Raw genomic sequence first — 20,336 nt, 5'->3', positions numbered from 1 at the left:
CTCAAAGTTCCCCGCTCCATTTCCCATTTTACAACCAGCTTTAAGCCTAAATTGGTAAGACACTCCAAGACCAGTACCGGTGGTCTGGGAAAGTCACCAAAGCCAAAACGAAAACACGGGAGACCAAGGAACCAGAGTAGCACTGTGCGTTAAGTGTTTCGAAGGGTGGCATACAGACTTGCTGTAAATTTTATTGTAAATATTTATTTAGATTATTGTTGATAGTTAAATTGAGAATATTATGAATAGGTAGGTATATATAGATTATTGTAAATAGTTAGTGTTAGTTTATTGTATATAGTAAAATTTCTTTAATACTACGCCTTTTCAGGGAGTGTATTGCAGGTTAGTCTAGGCGAGATGCCTTGGTTTCGACTATATGGCGGCAACCTTTCGTATCAGGGACCACCTGTTTTTCCAAAAAATAGCGCCCTATGATTTTTTTAAATATTTTTTACGTAAACTACCATACATATTGATAATAAAAATGAAAATTTCTTTTAAATCCGCCCACAGGGTAGTTTTTGTCTCGGCGATCCCGCTGTGAATGTGTTAGGGCGCAATTTTAAATTTGAATAGTGATTCGTTGTTCACACACTTACCTGTCACTCCTAATTTGCTAGTCTTTTGAATGTACTTCAAGCCATGAACGATTTCTCTTTGGACTATAAATTCAATTCTCATTCTATATGAAATACCTTCCTTTATTATAAATGTTTCTTTTTTCAGTTTGGATAGATCTCCTGTTAAATCAAGAGATACTTCTGGCCTATCAGGCACGACTAGCACCAATCTTTTCAGTATCACTTTCTTTGGATTATCTGGTTCTAAAAGAAATATTTGATTTTATTGAGATAACACAATAACAAAAAGTCATTAATTAATATAATACCAAGATGTATTGATATCTAGTTAGCCTAGACCAGTTCCATGCATAAACAACATATTACGTTACCATAGCAACGAACAATAACTTATTAGAAGTGTCAGTGTAAAGTTTGACGTCAAAAAAGTAAATCAAAGTTACGCAATAAATTAAAAGAAAAAAATTGTAGTATGGAGCCATCATCAAGTACCTGTATTTAAAAGGGTTAAGAGGTAAGCAGATTTACGAAGATATGCTTAATACCCTTGGTGATCAATGTCCTTCGTATGCGACCGTGAAAAATTGGACTACAAGCTTCGAAAGAGTTAAATTTTCCATTGAAGATGATGACCGATCAGGAAGGCCAGTTTCTGTGTCAGTCCCCGAAAATATCGATGCAGTTCATGACATGATTTTATCAAACCGTCGAATTGGGCTAAAACGGATATTTGAAGCACTGAATATTTCATACGAACGCGTTCATCATATAGTTTACGTTAATTTGGACATGAGAAGAATTGCTGCAAAATGGATCCCCAAATGTTTGAATGTTGACCAAAAGCGTGCAAGGGTAGAAACCTCGCGTCGATCTGTGCTCGATTAGACTTCTTAAACCGAATTGTTACTATGGATGAGACTTGGGTACATTTCTACGATCCAGAAACAAAGCAACAATCGATGGAATTGCGACACTCTGGTTCTCCAAGACCTAAGAAGTTTCGCGTCCAAAAATCTGCTAGAAAAGTTCTTGCTACAGTTTTTTGGGATTGCCATGGAGTAAACATGATTGATTTTTTGGATAAGGGTAGAACAATAACTGGAGATTATTAATCGACATTACTGACCACTCTACGGGAAAAAATTAAAAAGAAAAGACGCGGAAAGCTATCCAAAGGTGTTTTGTTTTTGCAAGACAACGCACCTGCAGACAAATCTCGAGTTGCCATGCAAAAAATTCGTGATTAGGGTTTGAATTACTAGAACACCCCCCTTATTCACCAGATTTGGCTCCGTCCGACTGTCATCTCTTTCCTCAACTGAAAAAAGTTTAACAGGTCGTAAATTTTCTTCCAACGAGGAGGTAATAAAATCTGAAGAGGTGTGGTTTGTAGAGCAAGAAAAAACATTTTTTTTTAAAGGTCTAGAGACGTTGCAGGTTCGCTTTAATGAATGTATCCAATTAAAAGAAAAATACGTTGAGTAATAAAATATTTTCATTGAAATTTAGTTTGGTTCTATAGTAGGCTAAGAATTTCTCAATATATCCTCCTAAAACAAAATCAAACAAGAGACAACAGATAATAAATGTTTAGTTTTGGTTTGTCATATTCAATTTGCTATACCAGTAGGGACGCAAAATCGTTCTGAAAAAACATTGATATATTTTGAAAAATCAGCTCAATAAGAGCGATATATTGATGTTTTTGCCGATGTTTTATTTTCTTAATAGGATGTTTCATTAACGCATTTGATTACATAAAAACACATCACATTACATGAACAATATTTATTTTGAATTTGAATTTAAAAATCTAGACCCTAACATCCTATTTCTTTGTTGAGTTGAAACTCTTCAGCTCTCTCGCATTTATATAACTATTAAGATAGATCACGTGATTGAAATTAACCAATTAATAAAGGTATATTTAACGTTTTTGGTACTTAGGTAAAGTTTATGCAAATTTTTTTTAAAACTAAATATAGAACAACAAAATAATATTTTGAAACAATTTATTTCAAATATTACGCTTGTATATTATTAATAATTTTGATATTTCTTTATATAATACTTTTGTGGTGTCGGATGCAAAATCATCTATTGTGGTTTAAGAACAATTGTTGTTAGTTTGACTGATAACGGACGATTCCATTATCAAAAAATTCTGCAATAATTTATATATCCATGATCGATGCATCCACATTTAGCAAATAATTTTTCGGAGTTGGTGTTGCTACAAAACGTTGTAATCTGGTTACCTTGCTTCATAATAAGTTTGATGATTTTTACGGCATAACCTATTTTTCTATACTCCTCCTCCATTGTATATATTAAATTTAACACTTTTGGATTATCGTGTTGCCCTAACGGATCAAAATCACAAAATCACTTCATGTGCCTGAAGCCATATGTCAAGTGTCCTTTACTCATCTCTCTATATTGGTATGGAAGAACATAAAATGTGGATTTGGACCTCGGTTTCGCTAATGACTATGAAATGTTCAATTGTTGAGTACGACCACATCGCTGTAGAACAAATTGACCGAGCATGCACAGATGTTTTCACATCTCCTACAGACCCGTTTTGTTGAAAGTTGCATACAATTCTCCCGGTTGTCGACACAATGAGTCGAATATGCTGAACAGAAAATTCTCGAAATGCTTTTTGATTGAAATGTGCAAAAAACTTGACATTAAGGTAACTCAAAATTAACATTGTGCATTCTAGTTTGACCACCCTTATATTCGGCCTTCAACAGGAATGCCTGGGGTGCTATTAAGGAAACGGCACAGCAGAAAACTTCAGAGAAATCGTGAATTGTCTATAAAAAATACAGTTATCAAAATATATTCTCTTGCACTTATCATGATATTTTTCTTTTCAACTTGGAAGAGCGTTAGCAAACCCTCTAACGTTAAGGTGGAGGTCACATCCGACCCACTTCCTTCCATATTGAGAGTCTCATCCCCCCTACCAGATACATTGTTCTGTTAAGTAATATTTCACTAACTGGAGATAGTTTTCACGCCTACGGTAGGCGCCGAGTCGTTCTATTTTATGAGCGGTATCCCGTACGTCGGAAAGGAGATAACGAATAAGAAAGGTGATTTGCCAATTCCTACTCAATATGTTCTAAAGCTCACCTCAACAATAACAGGAACTAATAGGAATGTAACCATTGATAACTGGTTCACTTCTTTCGTAAAAATAAACCACAGATACAGCCTTCATTATTATCTGCTGCTCCACAAGGTTCCACCAAATACCTATACCAAGATAACCTAAATAAAAAAGGTTCTGCTTCTTTCAACGATGCACCAAAGATGAGAAGAGGAAGGTGACTTAGGAAAACCGGAGATAATTGAGTTTTATAATTCAACAAAAGGTGGTGTAGATGTCTCAAATAAACTTTGCCATGATAAAACAACGAAAAGGAAGAGCAGGAGATGACCCATGAGGAATTTTTTTGGAATACTCGATATGGCAGGTGTAAATGCATTTTTAATATTGAAATGGAACTCAGATTGTGAGGAATTCTCAATGCACGCACGTGCAGACTTCCTCAAGAGCTTTCCTTCGATACTGGCTGAACCATATAAGAATCAAAGTCTGGAGAATCAACGCATTTCGAGAGAATTGCGATTTGCAATAAAAGCCATTTTGGGCAAGGAACCGCCACAATCGTTAGCTACTGCACCAACAAGTAATCTAGGGCAGAAAAGAAGAAGGTGCATTTATTATAAACCTTCAAAGGACTGGAAAAGCAACAATTTTTGTGCAAAATTCAACAGCAGTTTGGGTGGAGAACACCAAATGATTTTGTGTCCCAAATGTGTTACTAATGATGAACATTCTGATTAGTATCATATTACTTGTGATTGATACTTGTTTATTTTTATTGATTGTGATTCATTTAACATGTTTTTGAAACCGTTAGAAAAGTGATTTGAAAAGTACTTCACTTTGTTGTTTGATAAGACTGAATAGTGTCTCTTTATGTTATTATTGCTATTACGAAATGACCTAAGTAGATATTATTTTTGCTTCAATGTAAAGTTAAACTTTTAATGTAGTTTTCTAATTTAAATAATTATTTTATTGGTATAGATCATGAAACTAAATGTGATTGTTCATGGTAAATGGTAAAATAAAAACTGTTATCACAAACTACCGAGTGACAAGAGTTCCTTATTAAATATTCATTTTGCTTTGGAAAAAAGTTGAAAAATGTTTTTCTGATTTTGTGAGTTATCAGATTGGTGGTGGAAAATGAATGTGGTAATTCGATTGATGTATTGATCTATAGAAAATAAAATTGTTTTCTTGATTCTAAACCATTTTTCTAAAGAAAATCCCCTCCTCACTATTTATGATGACACACTCTACCTTACCGTTAGAGGGTTAAGAGCGCTTCCGTGTCAGCATAGAGGAAGTTAATTTAAATCACTACTTATAATGTTCTAGTGAAATCTTGAGATTGCTGTACCTTAAAATATGGATAGATCATAAAAAAATACTGAAAAATGTCTCTAAAACTATGTTTCATCTTCATCATATACATAATACATTAAGGTTTTTTTATCCCCGCAAACTCCACCAAGACTATTGAAAGTCAAGTGGGGTATCGTTGGAAAGGGTTAAGTCTCAGGGGTGGCCAGAAGCAATTATTTTTTTTTGATATCTTCAGGTGTTCTCGAAATATGAGGGGTCAAATGCCAGAAAATGTTACATTCTATACCCTAAGAAAAAAATTAATTTTCCTTTTTCTTTTCTTTTATTTTTATTAAAATATGTAAGATTCACGCCAAAAGAACACATGGGTGTACGCGCCCAAGGGAATGAAATAAAAAATTCTAGCAATCGATTCGACTAGATATCTATTAATAGCATTCAGAAACCAGTTAACTAATTAAATTTAGTAACATTCAATTTTAGTAGCTCAATATTTGTTTTCCATAAAATGAAAATAATCATTTCTCTTGAGATTAATGTTTTTTGTTTACTTAATCATAGCAGACTAATTTGTTATTTTTATATTTTTAGATGCGTTTTAATTATTTAACAGTTCAGATATGGTGAAGACAAAAAGAACCATACTTTTTTGTGGTGCTAAAGCCCACTAGACGTGATGCAAAAGCGCGCGCAGATGAAGTTCAGTTGATTACACCACTCTTAATTAAGACCCCAAAAATCAAGTAAAAAAGTTTGACGCGTGTACCACATGAGGTTTTTCGGATGAATTTTCCAGCACTTTCGGTCACTTCTGGCGAGATTTTTCCGACCTCCAGAACTTTGGCGTTATTACAGCGTTCTTATTTGAGGTTCGGACCCCACGATCCAAGAGTTTTCACTCGTGTACTGTATGAGGTTTTCCAGCCCATTTTTTCGCCCGGAAAAACCGACCGGTATTTTCATATCCCACCTGTACAGAGTGCCACAAATGCCGTTTGGTGATGTATTAATTAGGGCCACCCCGTTTCCAAGCTCAAACATCGTGTACCTTATCGATGCTGTTTTATGTAGCCAGCTCTGGGACTATAAATCTTGCAAACACAAATGAGCCTGAAGAGTTTTCTCTTCATTCAATAGAAAGAATTTTATAAGCTCAGCCACTACGTAAAAATTGGGCAGACATTAAAATACTTTTATTTCGTTATCAAGTTCAAAGCTGTTGGCATAAAAAAGAATTAACGAAAAAGATCATTAATAATTTCTTAATGATGCGAGGACATTTTCTTGTTAAATTTTTCAATAAAAGTACTACAGAAAGAAAAATTAATTGTAAAAAATCTCGTAAAAATTCTAAATTATATTAAAAATAAAAATTATTTATCACTTTTATATAAATATTTAATTGGATTTTTGAATATTTAACATGTTTGACAAAAATTTCTTAATTAGTCAAGTGCCCATACTTAGGACGGTGCTCTTAGTTGGGAGATTTGACATTTTTTTTGTGGTTGGTAGCACTTGCGATTGTACTTCATGCGTTCGCAACTAGGTTATGTTAAACAAGTAAGTGTATGGCGCGTAACTACGAGAAATAAAGTCACAAATATCTGGTATTTGTACAATGTGTGGCGATTTAAATTCGGCATTAAAATCAGGTAAGATTTATTATCAAAATAACTTAATTCACCCACACTATGAGAGTAGCTTTAAAAGTTTTTAGATTCCTGGGATCTTATGTGTATTATTTTTGTGCTATATTATGTCTACAATTTTATTATAATCATAACAGATTATTTTTTTAAATCAGTGGATTGTAAATATTGTTAAAGGTTTCTAAACTTGGGACATCGTCCCAAGTTAGGATGCAGTTAGGATATAATGTAATAATGCTCAATTACATACCTCATAGATTGCCTTTACTTTTATGGTTTTCTTTTTAGATTAAGTCTAAAGTATGTCTAAAATGAGTCGACCAAAAAGAGAATATCACTATTTTGAGAATACTTCATTGCATCGAGCTGCTGAAGCTGTGCGGGATGGGATGTCTTACCGACAAGCCGAACAAAGATTTGGTGTTCCTAAATCGTCAATACAAAGAAAAGTAAAAAATAAGCAACAAAATCCGTACAGCAGACCTCCAGTTTTTAATAAACTAGAAGAAAAACAGCTGTCTGAATGCTTAGCCTTAGCAGCTGAGTGGGGTTTTCCACTCACCGCTTTTGACGTAAATTTTTAGATAAAAAAGGTGTTGCTGAATCGCGTTTTAAAAACAACATGCCAGGAAAGAAGTGGATTAGAGGCTTTCTCAAGAGGTAAAGTCTTGACCTAAAAACTCGCATGTGTCATGACATCAAAAGAGCTAGGGCAGCTGTGACTCCAGAAATGATAGAAGCCTACTTTCAGGAACTTTCTGAATCTTTAGAGGTGTTCCGTTGGACGCTCTTATCAATTATGATGAAACAAGCATGAAAGATAATCCAGTAACCAGTAAAGTTATCGTACGAAGAAGCTGCAAGAAACTCGAAAGAATAATTGATCAGTCAAAATCACTTCTCCATCATGTTTGCTGGTACAGCAAGTGGTGTTACTCTATCACCAAATATCGTCTACAAAGCAGACAATTTATATGGTAACTGGACCGAAGGCTAGATATAATAGATCTAGGTCTGCATGGTTCGAAGGTAGTATTTCTGAAGATTGGTTTCAAATTGTTGCTTTGTCATATTTAAAAAAAAAACGTGGCGATTGTCCAAAAGCAATAATTGGTGACAATCTTGCCGGTTATGTTTCAGTCAGTATTTTAAGCCAGTGTGTTGCGAATAACATTCGCTTTATACTTCTACCGCCAAATAGCACCCATTTATGTCAGCCCCTAAACTTGGCTTTTTTTAGTCCATTAAAAACAATTTGTCGAAGGGAGCTGACAGACTGGAAGATGAAAAACAAGGGATATCTAAGAAAAGACCAATTTCCTAGGCTCCTAAAGAAAACCTAGGAAGAACTTGGGGATCGTGCACCTGAAAACTTCAACGCAGGTTTCAAAAAGAGTGGGACAGCCTGCCTCAAGTTCCTCGAGAGCAAAATGGCTCCACTTCAGCAGCAAATTGGACATCGTCACAAGAGGAATATCTTAGGACCACACGTGAAAAGGAAACCATAGTCAACACAAGGAGAAAGAAGATATCTGTAACAACTAGAAAGAGTTTAGCTGAAGAAAATGTAATTAAGGAACTCAGAAAAAATGAGACTGAAGCCGCACAAAAGCGAGGAAAAAAACAAAAACTAAACAATAAAACAGTCGAGGCTGGTGGAAGTAAGGAGACTGATGACACAAATGAGCCTCCTCTAGACAATACTAAACCAATTATTACAAAAAAAAGGAAGCGAAAGGGCATTCAAAATAAAAGGCATGAGGATTACAGTGAAGACGAGAGTGATAACATATCACTCTTTATGACAGTTCATCATTAATTGGCCAAACTGATTTCACCATACTGTTCGACGATGATGTAATAGAAGAGATTGCAATCAATAAAGAGCCGCTGGTTGAGCTGATTCAGCCAATTTCTACCAACGAAATGAATAAATGTGACGACCAGCTTACTTGTTTTAGTCGAATTTATTTATGATGCTGGATCAAAAAAACTATCAAAAAAAGACTTCATAGGAAAAATCATAAGTGATGAAAACGACAACTCTTGTTTCAAAGTCAGTTTTATGCGAAACCATATGGGGTTCAAAAATGTCTTTGTTTTTCCCTTTATAGAGGACAACAACGTTTCGGCAGATCGCATAAAACAACTTGTTAAGCCCACTTGCGAGTCCATAGGAAAATACACTTTTAATTTATAGAAAATAGTTTTATTTGTATTTATAATAATTTTTTTTGTCAAGTTTTTATATATTTGTAACATTTTTTGTTAATAGCGCCTTAAAAAACTAGTTTTCTGAGCTTAAATATTTGTTGTTTTGAATTGTAAATAAAGTAAGAGTTTATATGTAAATCTTTTAATGTCTCAAATAAGCTATCAGCAGTCCTAACATGGTGCAAAGAATAAAATAAATGGTGTCCCAAGTACCCTAACTTGGGACAAAAATCGTTTAAGAAAATAAAAAAAAAATATTATCTCTATGAAAAACTGAAGAGATGGAGTTAAAATAGCAGTCGAGACCAATATGTATACCTCATGCAAGATCTCGTAATTGCAACATGATCGATTTCATGCAACTTTTTATTGCCTGCAATTTTCAATTCTATGGAGAAATCTAGTTACTTTTGGCTTAACAACCAACCAAATGTCAGTCTCAGATCAGCTGACTTTAGTAAACTAATCATTTCGACCTCATGGTAAATTTAAACTTATTTCGATTTTGTTTTAGCTGTTATTTGTTCACGAGATCGAAATGATTAGATTTACGAAAGTCAGCTAATCTAAGACTGACATTTGATTGGTTGTTAAGCCAAAAGTAACTAGATTTCTCCATAGAATTGAAAATTGCAGGCAATAAAAAGTTGCATGAAATCGATCATGTTGCAATTACAAGATCTTGCATGAAACAATCAGCTGAACTTCATCTGCGCAAGCTTTTGATCAAGAAATATTACGTCTTGCATTCATTTGCACGTTGTATGTCAAGTGACCTTGAAGGGAATTTCAATAGAATGAAGATATTAAATGAACGTAGGTGCCTTTGTAAAGTTCCAATCTCAATTATTGTTTTGGATATTTGTATTCCAAATTGAACTTATTTGAGACGAAACTGGTAAATTATTACATTTGCTACAATTCTTAAATATTTTCACACAAAGATACACAATATTTCACAGAATGTGATCAAAAACTAAATCAAATGCATTTCTTGTACCAAAAAAGAAAGTTTTTGAATGTAGGAATGTTCATATTCACTTTATAAATCAAATTTCTATTATTTTCAATAAACTTTTTTTGATTTCAAACAGTAAGTCAGGTGAACCTGATATTATGATCGGAAGTGAACATTTTCAAAATAAACAAGTACCGAGGTAAGATAAGAATCTTAATATGATCTAATTTTAAAATTAATTTTTATGAAATTACAATCTTGAAATATCAAGGAGAAATGACTATTTTTAACTTTAATTATATATACACCTGAAATATAAATTGACGGATAATCTTATCAGTTAACATTCTTGTCAATATCATTGTACAAAATACAATTATTTATCACTAAAAAGCTTAATCCTAAGGAGTAATTGAAGCGTTGAAATATCAAAAGGATCAAATTTTAATAATTTTCAGTTGTAATCATAGAAAGGAGCCGAAAGCCATCCGACACAACCTAAGAAAGGAGCGATCTGCCAACGGTGTATTTAGTATTTTTACTTTCCATCGCCAGATGGCGTTGGTGCCAAGTACCACGTCGGTATTTGGGTGCCAAATGCCACGACGTGACTAGATGTGTTCCAAACAAGTAGGAAGTAGTTTAATTGAATACATTTGGATGTGTTGTTGCTATTATTTTATTACGTTAGTAAAAATAACCTGACATATGGAAAATGGAGGACGAAAAAAAGTACGAGGTCAGTGACAGATGCTCAAAGAAAGCCTAAAAGTTTCTGGAAAAGATATCAGACACGCAAAAATAAAAAAATGCCAACAAAATCTCAATCAAGTTTAGAATTCCGTATTATCTTAATTAACGGGATGAACTAAAATATGTAACTGTTGTAGATCTCGTGCAAGTTGGCCCGCAAAACTTTATTATTTGAACGAAGACTTGAGTTTTTGTATTATATAGATCATTAATTATATATTTATTTCATAGCTGTGCCGTCACCTAAGTAGGAGTCAATTAACAATTTACAAGTTATAATTAATTAGCTCAACAGGCATGGGAGATTGATGCCAGTGCTTTGCATCATCAGAGACGAGGAGCCTAACACGGCAGCTTTTTGTTAACATACACGTAGTGTGATATTCATACTGAATATACTGTTTACACCACCACTACACCAACACTCACAATTACATTGTCTGACGAGCGTTTCGATAACCAAGTAATCGTTTCAGAAACTAAAGGTAAACTAAAATCTAACACACACACACACTTTCCCTTGAGACGAGCCCGTCCCTCTAGGCATCATCCACCCCCGGATAAATCCACGAGTGGGTGCGAAGAAGGACATTCCACCACCCCCTGTCATTTCGACAGGTCCTCATCCTCTTTCGCGTCGCAGTTTCGCGCGTAGACTCCTTCCTCTCCCCTGAGGTCTATGGGAGATTCTGGGATGTCTTATCTTTTTGTTAAGAGATTAGCCTGTTAGCTATACACTCTTGTTCTGGACGTCTTAATGTGTGTGTGTGTTTTCGCTGCCTCGGGTAAACCTCTTCCAACCTCCAATCGGTAGGAAAAGACCTAATCCGAGTGGTCCTTCGCTTTCTCTATAGCTGTCCCCGATGTATAACTCTACATTTGCTTATGAAATGCAGAGTTACCGTGTCGGGGGGTGTCCTCTTGTGGTTTACTTCTGTTGGACGATGAGAGTTGCTATGAGTGTCTGCATGTTCTGCAACACACTCAGTAGCTCGGGCGTTCCTTCTCCTGTCGTTTTCTTAGCAGCTTGTGCGTAAGTGCGTCCTGTTTGCATGGTGTTCTTAGCTGGATTGTTTTCCATCTTTTTCGGGTGTTTCGGGCACCCCTTGTAGTTTGCGGGGTGTTCTCCTCCGCAGTTCCTGCAATTAGGTTTTTCTGTCTTGTTGAGCGTACATTCCGCCGCTCTATGCGCTCCCGCGCCTAAAATCTAATAACTTGACTTGCCTGTTCTATACTAAATTTTCCCACCAATAAGCCACCTCTCGCGAAAAATTAATTCCAGCGGGAAAAAACTCCTTGACGGGAATATTTATGTTTATTATTTGGCTACTAAACTAAAGAGTGGGCTGTACGAATTTGGCCCTTTGTCCCTATTTAAGCTACTCTTACATCTAGAAAATTGAATGCTCTCAAATGCATCCAATAATTTATTATTAGATACATTTTTCAACAATTTTACATTATTAATATTTATGTCATGATTGTGACTGACAGCGTGATCGGCAATACCCAATTTTCCGGTGCGTCCATATTTCAAATGAGCTATGTGCTCTTTAAACTGGACAATACCGGATCTCTTAGTCTTTTGGTCACAATCACCACAACTTATTTCATATATACCACTCTTTTCCAAATTTGGTATTTTATCCTTTGCCCAACAATTGTTTTAATGTGTTGTTGGATTTATAAACCAATTTAAAACCTACTCTGCTAAATATTTCTTCGAATCCTTTCGTGTAAAGAGGATTTAAAGGTATCAAAGCAAATTTTTCTCATATTTTACTTTGGGTTTGGTTTCACATAGAGATTTCTTAAACTTATGACGAATGATCAACCTATTTACAATTCTTTTATCATAACCGTTAAGTACAGCTACATCCTCAATGAAGGACTTTTCCTTATTGTATCTCTCGATGGTAAGTGGAAAGTGAATTAACCGATGTACCAGAAAATGGATACTGGCCATCATATGTTGGATACAATGAAAAGAATCAGCGGGGATGTACCTGCACGTAGCGGTGCATACATAAAATTCCAACCTATTACTATTCCTAATTACTAAAGTATCTAAAAATGCTAACTGTCCATTATTCTCCATTTTATAGGTGAACTTTATAGATGGATATTTTTAGTTGAATTCGTCTACGTTTGCCTTCTTCGTATTAATTATGGCGAAAATATCATCCACATACCTGTGCCATTTCCTGGGAAAATACTGAAACTCTTGACTGGTTCGCTAACTAATTAGTTTTATTGTAACAAAAAGCTCGGATCCTGGTATCGTACACCTTATTGATGAGACTTAGCCAAGTATGGCTAATTACCAGACATACACATGGGACATACATTGCTGCTCGTGATAGTTATAGAGAGACACTATACTGTTCCCAATGGTACTGGAAATCTCGTGGAAGTTTGTAAGAACAACTACATGAACATTTTTGGAATATCAAGAAGAACACTTTTTGCCATTACAGTGGAACTTCTATATAGCGAATTCCTTGATAAATCGAAGTTTTTTTATTCCCCTTGAATCTGCCTACCTTTCCTGTTATTTTTACCTCTACATATTGAAGGATTGATTTAGACCTTGATATATCGAATTTTCCAATATTCCTTAGCTTGCACTGCACCTCTACAAAACGAAGTTTTTGTAGAAAAACCTCTACATATCGAAGCCCAGTCGAAAAAATATGAAGCGTTTAACAGCCTTTTTTCACAAGTAAAACCGTATAATGGTTTTTGTTTATTTTTTCCTAGTAAGCTGTGGACTGTTTGAAACAATAGAGCACAAGTTTTTAGTTAGTGGTCACAGTTTTCTGCAATGTGACTTTGCTTTAATAGAAAAACTCAAAAGGAAAGTCAATGCCTTGGTACCTGATGACCTGAACGACGTTATAATGTCTAGTACCCACACGGGTAGTTTTGAGGTACTTGAAATGTATGACCGATTCTTTAATATCCAGTCTGCTGCAGACACCATTATTAACATGAAAAACATCAGTAAAGTTGTCCATATCAAGATAGATAAAAATCACCCTGGTGCCCATTTTACCAAAAAAACTTATCATAAACTAGCATTGTGGACACAGACGGTAATATTCAAAAAAGGCAAATAGCCTACTGATTCTATTCATATTGATATATGTAAACTCTCAGATGACAACAAAGTATCGAATAATAGAAAAACGCATATATTATCAATGATACCTTATTTTGAAAAGGAGGAACAGAAAGCTTTTTATCAAAATCTGCTAAATGTAGCATAAGGCACTTGACCCCTTTCTCTCATTTCGTTTTTCATTTTACTTTGTCATTTTTGACTAAGGTTATTATTATTAGTTATAGTAGTAAAAACCTATGTAGCGGATGTGCATAAGTTACATTAATGTATGTTCGTTTATATTTTTATATGTAAAAATATAAATAAACTTTTATTTCCATTTTTGGCCCTTTTGATATTTCAACGCTTCAATTTTCCAAAGGTACCGAAAGGTAATAAAATAAAAAGTTTTGTTTGTGGCATCAAATTAGAAATTAAACAAAAACTTGCTGAAGCCAGATAAAAGTTCAAAATACAACGTGATGCTACAATTGTTATGAGCCCGAGGAAAATCTATTTTCGACCTACACAAATTTAACAGGCGATTAAAATCAACTGCAGGCCAATTCGATTCATTGTATTTATATTTCTTTTGTGTAGATTACTAAAGCTCTAGAGATTGCATAAATTCATTCAACATTTCACAAGAAACTTGTTAAATATCATATAGGTACATTTGTATTTTGGAAGTATACAAGATGGACAGAAACTATCAAATTATTTTTCTTCGTTCAAATGGGACACCCTGCATTTTTTAGCACAAGTATGTTATTATTTATAATAAATTTATAAAAACAGTTCGCATGTAAAGTTTATTGTAAATCATAATTAAAGAAGTTCTTCAAGTTTTGGAAACAGATGGTAATCATTAGGAGCCAAATGTGGAGAGTATGGCGGATTATCAACTAATTTGTAGTCTGCCTGAGCTATTGCGGATGTTGCAATGGTATCAAATCTTTCTTAATTTGTAGAAACTCTTTTAAACTTAAGTATTTAAAATAACTTCGAATTACACGATATGATTCAATTTGATACTGAAATGTGACTCTCTCAAATTTGGGCTTCTACTGCACTTCATTAGATTCAGACTTGTCAGTTTCCAACTTTGTACATAAAATAGGTTACAATGTGAGGTGATGATAATTGTTTTGATTTAGAAATGGTCAGGGGCGGAATAAAGATATCGGCCCACATATATTTTATCTCTTAAAAATAGCAGCAAATTCACCTGCAGAAATTCTCATTCGAACAATATTTTTTTTCTTTCATATGGAGTTATATCACACTGCTATATATACATAGGTTAAATATATTTTTCTTCAACATACAGTAGGTAAACTACAAAGCATTGATTTACCTACCATTGAACATAAACGTGTTTATACCACTTAAATTATTCTGGGTAACGTAACACAACCTTATGTCATGAGCCTTAAAAAAATATAAGTAATTCTGTATAATATACAGCGATTCTCTACAAACTATCAACAACTGACAGGTACAATTACTACTAAAGACGTCCAAATATTAGCATACACATATGAACTGGCCTTAATAACAAGAAGTGTAAATAGCCTAAAGGAAACATTCTTGAAAATCAAAAAGGAAGCTAGTAAAACGGGACTAGAACTTAATGAAAGGAAGATTAAATTTATGGAGTTGAAAAGAAAACAAAAAAACCCTTAGATAATTGGCATAGAGGAAGACCAAAAAGCCAATGGGAAAGTCAAGTAACAAATGATTTGAACAAAATGGGAGACCAAAACATGTAAGAAACTTTAGTTAAAAAAAAAATGAATACAACGTGGATTGACTCATCACATGAAACGAGTCAAAGAGCTCTGGATTTACTATTCCTATTGGAGTGTACTACCAATTTTATAAATACAGGGATTCTCATTCAAAAAATCACATGTTTCGTTTGTAACGGAGTTAATGCAACATTCTGTATAGTTCGAAATAATTTCACAATATGGACCTTAACGATCTACTATCTGGAAACATTTTTTGATAACTCTTTAAATAACCCTTATAATGAACTTTCCGTAATATTGGTATACCCTGTATAATATTTACGTTACTATCATCAAGTCTTTTACTTTATCAACGAATTGAAAAAATTCCTTTATCTATTGAAATGATACTACATGACTGTTAAATTGGATGTTATTCTGTTATTCTTCTTTTTCTTGTAGCATAGCCTTTACCTATATGATTATGCAGTCATGAAATACTCTGGAGTCTTCGATGATATGGAACTGTGTTTATAGAACTCACAAGAATATTCTTGGATATCGAATTTGATATAAGTTTCCCAATTATTCAATATTTAAAAACTTGGTAATTGTAATTTTATCATTTACATCATTTATCAAACTAAAACCTATCTTTGACCATTTCAATTTTGAGTAATATTGACACCCCATTTATCAATTATTGCATTTTATGTGAGAAAATTTTCAAATGTCAGTTATATATGAATCTAACTATTATGTTTTGCAAATTAAATTTGGTTTGCAGTCTTATAGATAAGTGTGATTTATTTTGAGATAATAAATATCCGAGTGAATAATTTAATCCTTGAATCCAGAGATACAAAGATGATCTCTATTAGTAGTACTTTTGATTAATGAAGTGTCCTCAGACTGCCATATTCAGGTGTGTCTTATCATTAAGAAAAAAACTTTTATTATTATTTGAAATATAGAACATAAGGGGAAGTAAAAAAATTTTGTTTTCTTTCTCTAACAAATATGGAGGACCACACAGAAACCAACAAATACCTATTATATTCTAGCAGTATTGGATTTGATAGGCATCTATTTGAAGTTCCTGACAGCAAAAACAAAGCAAAAGCCTTACTAGATTCATTTTCTCAAATTCAATGATTTTTATGATATGCATGAAATGATTGAAAAAGACTACTCCGAAAAGCTATTTTATATGTGTGACCATACATGAGATTAAAAGAATCTATCTCTTAGAACTAAAACCTGCTCATTAAATTTTATATGCTTTCTATCTGATCAGAAAAAAGCTGACATAGTTAAGCTTGTAAAAGTTGGTCATATGCTAGAAAAAGTGGCTATACTCTTTGCTTTCCATATGGATTTATGTGTCAAGAAAATAATAAATCTCAAAATATTTAATGTTCTTAAACTTACAGCTTAGTAGTTCAATTATGACGAAAACTACAAAACTTACCCACTATAACTGGACCTACTTGTGCTTCTCCTAACAATGTTTCTTTATATTTTCTCAAACTTTCATCATCTTGATCTATCTCTAGAATTTCTTCAATAGTTTTTTCTGGAGGAGGTTTGTAAATACCATCATCCTCATTTTCCAATAACTCTTCAGGAGTAGTAACTACTTCTTCAGACATTTTACTGATACTTTAAAAATAATTTTATTAGTTTAATACATTTATATATTTCATTAGTATTTTTCATTATTAAAAATTTTAGAGCAGATTTTCCTGTTTTTCGCCATTCTATATTCTCTAAATAGGAACCTTAGTTAAAAAAAAAATAAATCATTTAAAATGAAAATAATTATAATTTTTAGTATTGATTCACTTTGTTTTCCAATTTATGGCACAAACTATACTTCTGTAAATGATCAAGCATATTATGTTAGAGCAGTTAGCATGAAAATTACTCTTCGAAGTTTGTTTATTAATTGATTGCTACTATAGATGATTAGTTCGCACCCTCCTTTAGTGAAATTTCAAAAGTGATTTCGTGCATATTAGAGAAGTTGTTATTTTTCTATAATTGTGGTCTTATTTTTGGTTTCACTAATAAATATTTGATGCATTATTTAAAATGTTTCAAATTTAGAAAGTAAATTATTTTTTCCATTAAAATAATGTTGGGTTATTTGCGACCTGTCGAGAATCAAGTACTAATTTTTGTGTATGGTTATATTATCTAGCATTTATGAATTGATAATAGTCTTATTATCGAATAACAAGCAATTGACGACCATTTTAGACTTAAATATTAATAGACAAAAGTTTTTATAAATAAGATGAACAATAAAAAATAATACAATAAATACGTAACTAATATTCAAAGCTGTATGTTTCAAGTCAAAAGAGAGGTACAAATATAGAAAAAATTAGGAATTTTACAAATATATTGTTCGGAATACCTAAAAAAGGAATAATTATGTATGCCACCTCCCACGGTGTTTTTAAAAAATATATATTTTTAAAATAAAACTGCTCCAATACGTTCTATTTGTTTCAAATATTGATCACCGAAAATTAGATAATAAAATACAAATATTTTGATATAATGAATAAATTCAAGGATTCGTCCTCGACGTCTACTGTTATTTAGCGGCTAACAGTTTTTCTCTTGAAAGTATATAATAAACAAAAAACATTACAAAACTTAAAGAATTAGTAAATTTTCAAAGAACTTACTTTGATAATGTTAACAATTTGAACTTAACACAAAAACTTTATTAGAAAACAAAAAATAAACCAATTATTTTAGACAAAAAATGGGTGGATATAATTTGACAAACTACGCACGCGTTATAGTTTATCTATGCAGGCGTGTCATAACGAAAGTTATAAACACAAAATACCTATTGTAATATATGTGATGAGTGAGTATTTTAAGTAAGCGAAAATAATTAGAAAAAAAAAATAAATAAATGTTCAAAAATACAATGATGTTAGATATCTCGCATCTCTAAGACGATCAGTTTTTCAACTATCATAACGCTATAAATATGCTCCAGATTAATTCAAGGTCAAATTATCATTGATCTAATACTTATTAGTGTGGATACATTATAGATACTACTTGTAAGTCGTCTATGATTTTTGTCAATTTATAACCTCAAATTATTATTACCTTTAATTAACAATTTTTATAAAATATTTTGTAATGAGGTTATTCTATGCATTATTTAGAAGAAAACACATGCCAAATGGAAACATACATACTGGTAAACATCGTATTTGGAAACAGCCGACCATAGAAGACGTAATAAAATTAAAAAATGCATTTGAAATTGAGGAACAGAACATGTTTTATCTCAGACATGCCTACTTAACACCTGTAAGTCCCAATATATTTTTAGATACTTATTTCATTAAAAAAATTTTTCTGCATTAAATTTATATTTCTATAAACAATACAAGAGTTGTATACAAAGTTAATTCTTTCATTTTTGTAGAAATCCTCCAATGCTATAATTTTTTAGGAACAATCTTCAGGCCATGCTCGTGCTTTGGGTAAAAATGAAGAAAATTTAATTAAAACTAAGACAAAGCAAAAACCTTTCTATGACAAAGTTACTGTGGAATCACGTCTTGCACATTTAAGAGTAAACGAAGGCTGGGATTGAGACCATTAATGTGTATTGTATATACGTAGTTGCTAATAAAAAAATATAAACAGTGTTAAATTTATAATTTAAATAGAACACAATATTGTAGTGAAATTAATAGTTTATATTTTAGAACACATTTCTCTTCTGTTATTTGTCTTTCAAGAGACGAATTTCAAATTTGGTTTTACCAAGATAAATTAGGAATTTCCACCTTTCCTCATTTTCAAACGTTTCTTTTTGTGATCTTTTCTCTATAATCTAGCAATTTCCATCTACCGTTAATTTCATAAGTGACTTAAATACCCATAATCTTATGTTGAGATTTCATATTCATTCAATTGATGTAGTATCAATAGAACTTCTCCATTGCTACCTTGTTATTGGAGAATGTTCTCTCCAATATTTTCTCATTCTTTTATTCAATTTTTTTACTTTCCATAGGAAATCTTATAAGATAAAGTAGTGACTGTTTTTATTTCACCCACTTATTTTAAACAGGTTTTCAGATTTCAATACTTTAGTAGAATCCTTTGCTGAACTTATGAAGGAAAATGCATCACATTCTATACTAGAGACGAGCATTTTGAAAATATACATAGTATTACAATACAACAAGCTTCCTTTACACACAAGGGAAATTGATAAACTTTTGATATACAGACACCATCCACTTTCCATTTAACTCCAGATAACACGATAAAAGACAGACCTTTTTTTTTAAACCTTTGATTTCTAATAAAACTTTCATCTTTTCCTTTTTGACGTCACTGGTGTAATGGATACAGGATTGCCACAAATCACAAATAAAATTGTCCCTTGAAGTACCATCTTTCAACCAACCACTGTCCCATTTGGAGTACCACTAATAAATTGCTATTATTTTTTACTTCTCAGCAAGACGATGCACCGCATTAAAAGATGAAATCAATAGTAAAATTCTATTAATTGAACTTAGAATTGCTCCCTAACCTACCCCTGCGACTAGGGGCTGTTTTCAGATTTGAAAAATGCTTCAAGATATATCAATCTAATAATACCAAAAAAAGTTATATAAAAATGACAGAAAGGTTTGAAACCCTTTGGACTGAATATATTGATCTTGGGGGAAACTATATTGAGGGATAAAACAAAATTTGCATAAGCAACTTTATTGTTTACTACACCAGGGACGTTTATTGATAAATTTATTAATTAGCACTGCAGGCTTAAGATCTATTATACCAATTGATCTGAACTATTTGTAAGATTTATAGTTATCATTCCAATT

At 32.7% G+C, this 20,336-nt stretch overlaps 2 protein-coding genes across 3 annotated transcripts in view; one reads left to right on the top strand and one right to left on the bottom strand.

Moving 5' to 3' along the window:
- LOC130445294 (rho GDP-dissociation inhibitor 2) overlaps positions 1–18,292 on the bottom strand; it is a 28,342-nt gene extending 10,050 nt beyond the window's left edge. The window contains exons 1-3 of one of the 2 annotated variants that reach the window (XM_056780858.1): positions 18,150–18,292; positions 16,922–17,112; positions 603–827 (exon numbers count right to left, since the gene is read on the bottom strand). In XM_056780858.1, the coding sequence (XP_056636836.1) occupies positions 603–827; positions 16,922–17,102 (406 nt within the window). In that variant the 5' untranslated portion in view covers positions 17,103–17,112; positions 18,150–18,292. Of the gene's footprint in view, positions 1–602; positions 828–16,921; positions 17,113–17,872; positions 18,057–18,149 lie in introns of those variants that run through there. The other variant, XM_056780859.1, reaches the window with a different exon arrangement.
- A 123-nt stretch (positions 18,293–18,415) lies between these two features.
- Positions 18,416–19,187, top strand: LOC130445295 (uncharacterized). The gene is made up of 2 exons (XM_056780860.1): positions 18,416–18,795; positions 18,941–19,187. The coding sequence occupies exons 1-2, from the start codon at positions 18,622–18,624 to the stop codon at positions 19,082–19,084; spliced, it is 318 nt and encodes a 105-aa protein (XP_056636838.1). The 5' UTR covers positions 18,416–18,621; the 3' UTR covers positions 19,085–19,187.
- Positions 19,188–20,336: the final 1,149 nt, after the last annotated feature.

This window comes from Diorhabda sublineata, chromosome 6 (genome assembly GCF_026230105.1).
Source record: "Diorhabda sublineata isolate icDioSubl1.1 chromosome 6, icDioSubl1.1, whole genome shotgun sequence".
Classification (NCBI taxonomy): Eukaryota; Metazoa; Arthropoda; class Insecta; order Coleoptera; family Chrysomelidae; genus Diorhabda; species Diorhabda sublineata.
Note: the sequence above shows the minus strand (reverse complement) of the source record. Positions and strands in the feature narration are given on the sequence as shown.

Coding starts and splice junctions, on each gene's coding strand:
- LOC130445295 (XM_056780860.1), top strand. CDS start 18,622: ATGAGGTTATTCTATGCATTATTTAGAAGAAAACACATGCCAAATGGA. Junction 18,796..18,940: donor GACATGCCTACTTAACACCT/GTAAGTCCCAAT, acceptor ATAATTTTTTAG/GAACAATCTTCAGGCCATGC.